The sequence below is a fragment of the Ambystoma mexicanum genome, chromosome 1q (assembly GCF_040938575.1).
Source record: "Ambystoma mexicanum isolate Mex_15411 chromosome 1q, UKY_AmexF1_1, whole genome shotgun sequence".
Taxonomy (NCBI): Eukaryota; Metazoa; Chordata; class Amphibia; order Caudata; family Ambystomatidae; genus Ambystoma; species Ambystoma mexicanum.
This window is the reverse complement of record NC_090922.1, coordinates 309,212,343-309,225,021: the sequence shown is the minus strand read 5'-3', so window position 1 is coordinate 309,225,021 and position 12,679 is coordinate 309,212,343. Positions and strand designations below refer to the sequence as shown.

The 12,679-nt window shown below is 43.9% G+C and overlaps 1 protein-coding gene across 1 annotated transcript in view; it reads right to left on the bottom strand.

Annotated features, from left to right (window-relative positions):
• The window catches only part of TRIM28 (tripartite motif containing 28), a 980,216-nt gene that overhangs the window by 808,260 nt on the left and 159,277 nt on the right, over window positions 1–12,679 (bottom strand). The window contains exon 7 of the mRNA XM_069639014.1: window positions 6,308–6,454. Coding sequence (XP_069495115.1) covers window positions 6,308–6,454 — 147 coding nt within the window. The remainder of the gene's footprint in view (window positions 1–6,307; window positions 6,455–12,679) is intronic.

Sequence of the window (12,679 nt, the reverse complement as noted above, 5' to 3'; positions counted from 1 at the left end):
CGCAGTGCCGCACACAGCGCGCTCAAAGCCCCCACCTTTTCTTCCCCTGTATGAGAGCATCACAAACCCCTTGCTCACGGATGCGCCGTGGATAATTGAAACAAATAACAGAATGCATCATATCTCCCTTCCTCTGTGATCACTGTCCTGTAAACCGGCTTGAACCATGCCCTGTAGCTCATCCATCTACACAAACCTGCTCTTGCCCCCGCTGTTGGAAAATTACTGCCAATACAACCCGGTGCCCTCCTAAGGTATTCTCTTGATGTACCAGAACTGTGACCATGCTGTGCAGCCCACCCCACAGTGCCCCCAATAAACCCAGACCTGTCACAGTATATTGTGCCCTGAAACTAACATATGTCATTACACTCCCCACTTGCCTTGATGTGCCAAGAACCACCCAATTGCCCAGGTTATCGCAGAGGACAAGCCCTCTAAACCTTGTACCCCATAAAAGTCCCAATGAAAGATATTGTAACCACAACTATGCAATGTATAGGTTTTCTAGATTTATTCAGAAAGGTATACTAATGTGTTATTTGTTGTAGGGAACTTTTTTGGGTAAATCACTCTTAGACCTCCGCGACTTGAGATCTATACACCAAATTCGGTGGTGTCGCAAATGGTGTGTGCAGAAAAACCGGAGACAAAGAGTTCCCCCACTCCGATTGTAAAAAAGACTCGGGGACTGCACACATCTCTTAATTGCGCCACAATTGAATTTCACAGTTTTGGACACTTGGTCGTAAAATAGGAAAAAAATTACTTGAAGATGTATGAGGTACTAAAAGACTACCAAGACGAGATTAAATCACGGAAATTACGAAAATTTTTCAGGGATGAGAGAGACTATAAGGAAGACAGGATATATACTTTTCAGGAGAAATATAACAAGTTTTCCATTTCTACCTCATCGTCCAAGGAAAGCACACCTAATACATCACCTGCGAGCTCGGATGTGGAAGAAATATCGGAAGGAGAACCACTTGGATCAGAAGATGACACCAGAGCAGGTAAAGGCTTCCTTAATCAGATAAGGAGATACAAGAAGGGCAACAGGACCCAAACATCCAAGCAAGTCCGTTTTCAGTTAACAAACTCTTCAATCAAGAAACGACCTTTAGTCGGAGGCGAGGAAGGAGGGGGTCAGGCAAACACAGGCAACCCAGATGCCTTAGAAGACTATCGAAGAGTGACAAGAGCAGGAGCCAGGGCAGTAGCCAAACAGAACCAATGAATACTCTTGTGATGAATCTATCAGACACGGATCTATCTCAGGATGAAATCTCTCTCCTTAACAAAGGACTATCATTCGCACCAACTGCCTATATGGAACCTATGCAAGTGCATATTGACTTATTCAAATTTGTGAGAAAATTAAAACTTAAGAAATTCTTTGCTACTCAAGTAGAGAAAGGGAAACGAACTTCGGATCCAGTAGAAAGAAGCAAAGTTACGATTGAGGAATTGGGCAATATTCATCTATTAAGATCATTACAAGAATCAGACAACTTTCCTATTCATCAAACCATGCAAGAATTAACAATCACACCCATTGGTTTAATCAGTAAAGAACTTAGACCTACATCCAAATTCTTGCCACAATTACCTCCTGACAACATGATAGATGCTTTCTACAAATCAGTCACAAAAGACCTGTATAATACCCAAGACAAAATGAGGCACAACTGCAGACAGACGGAACGAGAGAACCTTACACTACAAGAGAAGAATGCACTTTGGAAACTCAAAACTAATCGTCAGTTGGTCATCAAAGAAGCTGATAAGGGGGGTAACATAGTTGTCTTGAACCGTATGGACTACATAAAAATGGCACAAAATAACCTCGATACACCCAACTGTTACCAAATTCTGTCAAGTAATCCGACGAACAGAATAGTACAAGAACTTAAGGACTCAATTGAGAGGTGGCACCGACAGGGCCTCATCACAGACGATGAGAAAAGATTTCTGTTCATCCCGAAACCGACATTACCAACTATCTATTTCCTTCCCAAGGTGCACAAAGACTTTTCTACTATCCCGGAAGGAAGGCCAATTTTGAGTGGAATAGGTTGGGCCACAGAACCACTATCGGAATACATAGATCATATACTAAGGCCTAAAGTTAAACTGGTAAAAGCCTACCTAAAAGACACAACTTCTGCATTACATATTGTTGAGAACATCCAATGGCAGCCTACATACCATCTCGCTACGTGGGATGTCAAGGCCTTATATACGTCAATTGGACATGATTTGGCACTTGATACTGTTGACTATATTTTTAAGAATGAATCGGCATCACACTTTTCATTCGTTTGCATGCTAAAAGAAATGCTCATGGCCACCCTAGATAATAGCATCTTTACCTTCAACAACACTATATACAAACAGAAACGGGGGGTTGCCATGGGGGTCAAATATGCACCAGCACTAGCAAATCTAGTAATGGGCATGTTTGAGGACTTATTAATTTACACTACAGAGGCGTATAACAGACACGTCATCAAATGGACCCGGTACATTGATGACGTCCTGTTAATATGGAATGGCACACCACAGGAGCTGGAAACGTTCAGACTCCAAATCAACAATAACCAGCTAGGCATCGAGTTCACAGGAATTAGCAGTAAGACAGAGATCAATTTCTTGGATCTGAATGTTTATGTTTCGGGAGAACACCTCAAAACCAGAACATATCGGAAAGAGACAGAAGTAAACTCCACATTATATGCAACGAGCTGCCACTATGAACCGGTAATCAGGAATATCCCTAAAGGGGAGTACATTAGGGCCAAGAGGAACTGTAATGAACTATCTTACTTTAATGAAGAATGTGAAACTTTATTCAGGAGATTTCAAGCCAGGGGCTATCCAAGGAAGTGTATTGAAACTGCCTATAACAAAGCACAAAAAATTCCAAGGACACAAACCCTAACGCAACAGGTGAAACCTAATCCGTCAGATAAGGTGCGATTCATTACTACATACTGCGCAAACAACTATGTTATCAAGAGATCTCTTAGAAAATACTGGCACTTACTTAAATTGGACCCTCACATCGAGTCTTATATACATGACCACCCGTCATTGATCTATAGACGAGCCAAAACCCTGAAACAGAGCCTCAGTCCGTCATTACTACCAGAAGAAAGGGAGGAGACAACTAGGACCTGGCTAAAAGAATCCAGCCCAGGCTTTAGAAAGTGTGGCACATGTACTATGTGCAAATATGCCACACCTATGACAAACATCTTTAAGGCAGGCAATGGACCTCAAATCAAGATAGGAGAACAGATAAACTGCAAAAGTAAGCATGTTATATATGCCATCATTTGCACTTGCGAGAAAATCTATATTGGCAGTACGATTCGTGAACTCCGCTTCAGGATCAGGGAACACCTGGCAGTGATTGGAAGCCAGGACAAGAATTTACCTCTAGCGGACCAATGGCAGCGCGTCCACCAGATGGACAACAAACAACAAATCAAATTCATCGGGCTCAAAAAAGTGACATTGGGATGCAGAGGAGGCAACCAGGAACTATTGTTACGTCAAGAGGAGGCCAAACTCATCAATTTCTTCAGAAGTGTAGAAAACGGCCTCAACACAGACAAAGAAATGTCATACTTTCTATAAATAATGTTTGTAAAAAATGTTCTTTGGGAGAATTTTGAAAATTTGTGTTCGGTATTGTATAGATCAGAGATAAGCGCCTGAGAAGCAGGCCGGAATACAGCAAAATAAAAAAATAAAAAGGTTTGCGGGTGTTATCCCCAGGCCCGCTCTGCCGTAGAAAATCAGAGGGACTACTTCTCCCAGCATGCACCTGGAGGAGATAACACTCCTCGAGATGTGATATCGGACTAGATCCATATGTAAATAAGTTTTGAGAGAGATCATAAATAATGGGGCCTATACTCCAGTTTAGGACTGTTTTCATTTTAATTCAAAATGGTATAAGAACACGTACAAACCATCCATAGATAATTAGGTCCTTACCACTAAAATATGGCCGACAGCTGTCATAGTACGGAAACAGAAGTAGGACCAAATAACATTACTATGGTAACATCTAATATATAAATAACATAGAATGGCGTCCGCCATCTTAGGAACCCGACGCGTGATGCAGTAAAATTGAACTTGTAAGGTAAGCCCTAGGGGTCTGCTCAGCCCACACAATAACGCACCAATCAACAAAGGGTCCGCGTTCCAAACTTCGGTTGATATCTTCACCCGTATAAGCTCTTTATTGTTAATGCACACAATGATAAAATGTGATATTACTTGGGTAACAACTTGAAAACCGTTCAGATCGCACTGCCGTGCGGAAACGCTACGTTGAATGGGAGCCAGTTTAGATTTCTTGAAGGGAAACCTATGTTAATGTTAGGCGAAATACGTACTAGAGGAATTTGTACACATGAATGCATGTTTGAATAGAATAATAATGTATGAATACAGCGCAGTGACTCGGATTTTTTACTTCGGTTCCCTTAGAAATCGTTTGGAGTCTGATGGGACTCAGCCATCTATCACGTTATTTGTAGCTGTTAAATCAGTGGATGGGTAAGCTAGATTTACCCATTTGGGATTTTTCGAATAAGTGAATCAATGCAACTTCGTGATTTCGACCATGGACTCAAATACTCTCATTTCTTCTTTTCTTTTTTCCCTATATTTCCAACTACCCCTCACTCCCACCTCCACACTCCTCCAATTGATTTTTCGACTTCTGACTGGTATGTGTCAACTATTTTTGGTTTTGTTTACAAATGGGTCTGTGCATTTAATTAATGTTGCTTATGGTTGTAAATTAATGTCTCAATTTGTCATGCATCTTTATTTTATATTTTTATTTTTTAATTTTTATTTTGGGGAATTTGCAAAACATATGAATCCAATATGCTTTGTTTCTCTCTGTAATTGTAATGTTTATAATTTTCTATTTGCTAAATTTCTAATTTTATGTTGTATCATTAATATCTAGTAAATAGACATTGCCCTGATCTGAGGAAGGCACTAGGAGTGTGCTGAAACACGTGTAATCAATAAGGGCCATCAACAAATAAAAAAATGTTTTCTATTTTACGACCAAGTGTCCAAAACTGTGAAATTCAATTGTGGCGCAATTAAGAGATGTGTGCAGTCCCCGAGTATACTAATGTGTTGTTTATTATATGAAGAATGGTAGTTTCTCATGCCAGCTTAGGGTCAACTCTATCTTGCTGTGACCTAACCCTCACCCCTCCCGGACACATGCAGCTGGAACTGGTGATGCTCACCCTCCCGCTATCTGGGTAACCAATCCAGAAGCAGCAGCGCCTACACCGAAATGTGTCTTCGCCTTCCAGCCAATTCTGTTATAGCGCCCTATGTTAGTTGCGTCATCTATGACGCTGTTTTACCTTATAATTCCATGTAACTGTTTTGTTTGCCAGAGCGTCCTCAAGGCAGCAGAGTTGTCTGGATGCCATCTTTATATAAACTTATCTGATCTTGCAACCTGTCCTCCTAGTCTCATTCCCCACTGGGGTGTATTATATTTTATGAATATGCATGTGTAAGTCAGGGAGTGAGCCTTTACACTCCTGCGAGCCTAATAGCAACGAATAGCAGAACTCCTAATTGTCAGCATTTCCCTCCCACCCCACACACTAACACCCAATGAGACAGTACCCCAGCCACAGTCAGACTTTTGTTAAACTCCAACAGCTTTATATCTGTGTTTTGCATGCATTTGGAGGAAAGTCAAATATATAACTAGTAGTAGATGGACATCCAACCCAGTACATAACATCTGTGCTGGACATGTAGAGCAATTCAATATACACCCATTTGGGGATTCAAAAACTCTGCCCCTTTGATTGCGGCAAAAAAAGAAAAAAAAATAGGGGTGGCAGTTACTCATGTCTTCACCCCACTTATACTTTAGTAATCAAAGCAGACTGGGCACAAAATAAACTAAATTGCGTAAACTACAAGGTCAGTTATTTTAGCTCTGAGAACCAACAAGAATCCTGCTCGGAATACTATATAAAGATTTAACCAAATTGATTATAAGGATTACAACAAATATAAGTATTAAGTAGTTTATTTACTTCAAAACAGAAAAACAAGAAATGTAACAAATACACAGTAAAACCATGGCCAGGAAACAGGGCTAGAATTAAAACATGCATGAAAGAGTCAAAGTATATTAAAGTCTGCCAGTGGCACACAAAAACATGCACACATGCAATGTCCAGACGACTGATATTTCTTTTAATACACTTTCTTGTTGCACACAATAACTCACCAGTTTCTTGGAAAGAAGGAGTGCTGTATTGTTGTCACTCTCCAATGCCCATGCTGCAAACCTTAAAATGTGTTCCTGATGCCGCTGAAGTTTCGTCATGTTCCAGTGCTGTCGTTCCAATTTCTCCTGCTGTCCCTCTGTAACTTTCTATGGAGAGAGAACACACCAGTGAGACAGGTGGCCGTTAGGGAGATCTACCTTAAGGCCCTGTCAGGGTACTCCTGCAGATCTTCCTGACTCAGGCACTGCTCGTGAAGCCCTCAATCCCACCAGAATCTCTAAATTGGGAATCTGCAACCGTTGGCTATCCAGAAGTTTTGGACTACAAATCCCATCAGCCCTCGCCAGTATAGCCAATTTGGCAGGATAATGCGAGTCAGAGCGAAAACATGCAGAGCTGAAGTTTGCAGACCCCTGCAAGTCGTAGTCGTACCACAGCAGACCAGGCCCAACTCAGGTGGTGTTTAATAGGTACAGTGCACACTTATGATAAGGGAATTTACACACACTATCAGTATAAAAAAGTTATTCTTTATGTAAGGTAAGAAAATAAGAAAAAAGAATACACTCACAGGTAAGCAACCTTCATAAAACAAAAGATGCCAAGATGTACCAGGTAAGTAATACCATTAAGGTAGAGTTCTTTACAGTCCAGAGTCCCCCTGGAAAGAAAGAAGTATGTAACAGGAAATTAAATACTTGACCTGTCTAGGTTGGCAAGTTCAAGAGGGGACAATGTGAGACCAGTAGTGCGAGAAGGGACAGCCTTTGGCGGGAAGGTTACCCTTGTGCGATAGGGCCACATGGACCAGTTTCTTGTGTTCCTTTGGAAAGAAGCTCAGAGTCCGAAGCAGAAGGGGTGCTGGGATGAAGGAAGAATTGAAGGAAAGAGCTGCCAGCAACAGGGGATGATTAGGAGAGTAATACCCTAGGACTGGAACAGTTCTGCAGCAAGACGGCCGTTTCCTGGTGCAGTTGCTGTGCAAGTGGTTCAGTGACAGACAAGGAATCCAGCAATGAGTCCCCAGTGCAGGATGGACCCAAAGACATTGTGACATATTGCGAGTGATGGTTGATCCAGTGGTTCCCAGGTCAGGGGTCGGGCCCAGATGGGCAGAAAGTGGAATCTGCTACGGTTGGTGGTTGCAGTGATGCAGGGTTCCCACCATCTGTGGGCACACAATTTGGCTTCAGAGGCTGGGGTCATGAAGAGGAGACCCCCAAGGAAGAGCAATTGTTCATGATTTGCTTGTAGTGCCATGCCAGAGAGTAACCAGACACAAAATGACAGGGCAGTGCGTTTGCAGGAATTGAAGGAGCACAGGGCTTTGGAACTTCCCATTTCGGGGCGGTTTAGCCAGAGCACTTGCCTCATGTTCTGGGGGATGATTTCCAGGTCGGTTCGGCACAGGGCAAGTTTTGGCAGTGCAGGGGCGCCTGCTTCTGAGTCAGATGATGCAGGCACAGTCCGGAACTTCAGGAAGAGGAAGCCTTCGAGAAGGAGCTGCAATTCAGTTGTCCCTCATAAGATCAGAGGAAAGATGTGCCACTGTAGATTCCTTCACGACGTGTGGATTCCTTCTGGTCATCCTCGAGAGGCAGAGCTTTACAGTCAGATTTTTGGGAGCGTGAAAGCATGCTAGTGCAAAGTTTTAGTACTTACTCAAGCAGTAAGCCTTCTCGAATACAGGTTCAGAGTTCCAGCTGTGGACAAGGTGAATGGGCGCGGGAGAGAGTTTGCTGTGAGTGAACACCACCAAGCCATACATCAACCATCATTTAAAGACGGGGGTGGTCAGCCCATATCATCCATCCCTCGAAGCACACCCATGCGCACAGGAAGGGCTTTCACACAAGCAAGTGAATCCACACTTTTCCAGACAGCATGTGCCAGTCAGAACTTGTTTCAGGTGAACAAAGAAGGGCAAGGGCCAATCATGCGAGCCCCCTCTCAGGTTTTCAAGGTAAAGAGACTGCCTCAATTTTATGTAAAAGGAAAAAAAAGACACAGCCGCCACCAGCCCAGCCACATGACTAACAAAGAGGGTAGCCTCCAGGAATACCAAGTGTGACCTATTGAGTTCTGCTTCCTTAGGGTTATAAGGTTGCACAATGCAAAAGACATAGGAACACAGAGCCCCACTCAGGCTTTGGATTAAGCATGGCTGGGAGAAAAATAAGTCCAGACCCTGGCAAGAAGTGCATGGGGCGATCCCATGTGGTAAAAAGTGGGCTCTCTAACATGGTCACAAATCAGTTTAGAGCAGGGGTGCACAACTGATTTGACAGAGGGCCGAAAGTACCTTACATGATGGCTATAGTGGGCCGAAAAGTAAATGTGGTTGGGGCGGTAGGCGCGGCAAGACAGGAGGCCTTTTCAACCCCCAATTTTTATTAAACACATCGAAAAAGAATACATTTTTGAGGTGTAACTATTTGTATTTCAAACTTACATTTTGTACTACACATTTTCCATTGTTTTTATTTCTAGATATATATATATATATATATTTGACCCCTGATTGGACATTCCGTTATTTTGGACCACTATACTTTGCTGTTTGGGTTGCCCAAGAGGAGTATGGCCTTTGTTGAGATAGGTTTCCACAAAAAGCAAAGGATGACATCTAACTGTGCCTGTTTTAGCTTTATTATTGGGTTCACTCTTGGAGTGCGACACTATGCCCCATGGTCTCCACCCCCTAACCTAACCCTATGCCCCATGGCCCCTACCCCTCAACCAAACCCTATGCCCCATGGCTCCCAGCCCATGCACCCATACAGACCCGAACCCCCCACCCCCTCCAACTCAGCACCCAAACTCACAAGCATACACCAATACACTATGTACCCATACAGACCCAAAACCCCCACCCCCCCACTTAGCTCCCAAGCATACACCAATACACTATGCATCCATACAGACCTGACCCCCCCACATCTCAACATACACTGCACATACATACAATAACACCACAGATCCGAACCCCTCCCACCCCCATCTCAGCATACACTGCCCATACACACAAAAACACCCATACAGACCCGACACCCCCCCCCCATCGTAACATTCACTGCACAGACATACAAATACAAACACCCATACAGATCCGACAACCCTCCCACCCCTCCCCCGCATCTCAACATACATACAAAAACAAAAATACAGTCAGGACAGACCCGAGACACACAAACATACAGCCCCCCACCTCCCCCCCCCATATACTTACCAGACTTGCTGGAACACTGGCAAGGCTTCTGGCTCTACGGCTGGCGTGGGAAGGCTGAAATGCCATCCGGCATCAAGCCTTACTGGCCACGCCAGCCGTAGTGCTGGCACTCTATTGGTGCAGCACACGCACTACGTGGCTCGTATGAGCGACGTGGTGCGTGTGCACTGAACCAATGAACGCCAGTGTTTTGTCCGGCCCGGAAGACAACAAAGACTTTCCTAATGGAGGGCGGCTGATGCTACTTGCGGGCCGCCTTCCATTAGGAAAGTCTTCGTTCCTCGCGGGCAGGATAAAATGGCATGGCGGGCAGCAACTGGCCCACGGGCCGTAAGTTGTGCACCTGTGGTTTAGAGCCTCAGAAGAAATTCAGATACTAAAGTAAACCAACCCTCCCAATGCATCCTGACTGGCCAGCTATCAAATAACTGCACTAAAGACTGAATGGACTTATGAGTACACACTTAAGATAAGTGAATATTTGCATATGTTGAAAGTAATCATTAAGTTACATCCCAGAAAAAGCTAAAAATATAAGTTATATTACCATAAAAAGTCTAACAATGAAGTAGAAGCTCAACAGCTTTCCAGAACCATTAAGGGTAATCAAATATGTTGGCCATTCACATTTTTAAACAAAAATGTGTAGGCATTTTATCTAGAAAGGAGAAGCCAATATCTTAGGATAGCGATGGGACACCAGGATAGCTGCTGGCCTGGGTGGCAATGGAGGGTTCAGATACTTGGATATTAGCGTTGGCATTGCGCCATCAAATTAAGGTGGTATTAAATAGGTCAGGGGTCATGTGAAAAGCATTCTTCTGCCAATAACGTTGGCCTTCCTGCACATTGCTCAGTAAAAAAAAAAAGGAACCAAAAAAAAAAGAACAGAGGTGGGACTGTAGGATATAGAGAGGCAGATGCAGAAAACTGCCTTGTTGAGGACTGCAGGTCGGAAGCAGCAGTTACCTGTGTGGCTGTTGGTGTTCATGTGGTGAATGTACACTGGTCAATTTGTGTTATTTTACCACAAATGGCTACTAAAGGTGGCTAGTACCCCACGTGCCACAGTATATTGCTAGTTCTCTGGCCATATTGCTCTTTGGCCTTCTTCCTGCATTCTCAGGTCAGGAAATGCCTTGTATGGAAAATCCCTTTCCAGCTGCTGCTTGCTCAGGCAAGTGGGGGTGGGAGGGGCGGGCTTGAATGACTGTCTGGTCTCAGTCCACATGCTCTAGCACCCGAAAGTCTGTTGCTGGACGGAAACTATGACCAGTGGTGGTCTAGGATTGGAAAACCCTTGGCTGTTTGAATGGCAAAGACCCTTACCATTGGTGGGCTTGCTCCCAGCCTGAATCTTGGATAAAAGGAGGGCTTATGCAGTTATTCGACAGATAATCTTTAGAACTAAGACTTCTACAAACAGCAGCAGCCTGCTGATGACTCAAAGACTTCTGGAGCTGACCAACATTGACTCCAGTGATTGGCACAGTGAAATCCTGCTCATCTGCCTGAAAACAGAAGACCCTTGTTGGAGTTTTGACAATTGGACGGGTGGGAACAACCAGTCTTGAACCCTACTTGCTGATCCACGCATTGGAAGCTTCCACGATGGACTGACCAGTTGCCTTTTGGGCTACTGCACTGCAGCAATTGCCGTTCCGAGCAGAGCCTTGCGACTCTCAGGATCTTCAACATATGCCATAAGTAGTTTTTCCTTGCAATTTCAGCCATCCCAAGACAAAAGGAAACTGAGCTGGGGCCACCTCTATGTTCACTGCTCAAAGATCGACTCCTGCCGCCTGACCTCGACTGGAGCCATTCTTTTGCAATTCTGTCCACTTGGAAGAATCAAATTCAGAGAGGGTAAAGTGAACCAACCCATTTCTGTCTCCCGTAGGAGACATTGGATGGAGAGCTTTGGCCACAAGGTTTATTCTTGGAGGAGGCTTCAGAGTTAAATTAGCCAAATGACGGATGCATGGAGCAAGCCAAAATGTGTCTACTCCCCAGGAAGTCATGCCAGGATGGGAGTTCATGATCAAGAAAAGGCTTGGGGTAGGGTTTATGTGCAAATGGCACAAATACACTGCCAACAAACCCTGAATTACAATTCCCAGTGCATGGGTCTTTTGACCTAGAAAAAATGGGCTATTTAAGGGAAATGTTAGCAGCTGAGGGTGATCAGGGGATTAGACCCCTGCAATGGTAAGCATATAAACAATGGGAAGATTATGCTAGACAGAAATCTATGAGAGAAGCATAGATTTAAAAACGTTAGCCACAATCAAAAAGATAAAGCATGTGCATATGATCATAAAGAGATTTAAAAGGATTGGGAAGAGGGAGACCATGAAGATATGGGAATCAAGGGTGTGTATGTAGCTAAGGCTTGAACCTCAGCCCTGACACCCTAATGAAAGGTGATCTTAGAGGATGAGACGGCAGTTGTTAGAATGGGGGAGGCCTTTTAATCGTTAAAAGGCCTCCCCTATCTGATACCTGGTGATAGGACGTTTTCCTCGCCACCTCATGCCCACAGGATTACAGGCTACGACATGGAAAGGGTAGTGTTGGCATGGATCAAAAATGGGGTTGAAGGAGTGGAACAAGCTAAAGTGTATGTGCCCCCGCAACGAGATATGTTCATATTTGCAATAGTACAAAGGCTATGCAAACAAACGTGGCGGATACATAAAAAGGTGAATGAGGAGAACCAAGTGTACCCCCTCACGAACAATTCTAAGCACCGAGCAAGCAATCCAAGGGTGTAAGCTTGATTCAAACATATGTCCTTCAATAGTGTCAAAATGTTTATTTTGGATCATAAATGCCCCATCAAAGTCTATGGTAACCCAGGCTTTTCCCATGAGAGAAGTGCCTGTGCTTGATACTGTTAATTCAGCACACTAGGTCAATGTCCCCTGAAATAGGATGGAGTTACTTTAGTTTACTAAAGATTAGCCAGACAAAATCCAGAACAGTGTTACACCCAGACAGACCGGCTACTAACAGGTTCACTCACATTGGGAGATACAGATCAGATGTTTTCATGCATTCTGCCAGCAGATATATGGCACTGTTAGAGAGAAACTTCATTTCTGTGCCAATTCCCTTTAACTTTAGAGACCCCCCCCCCGCC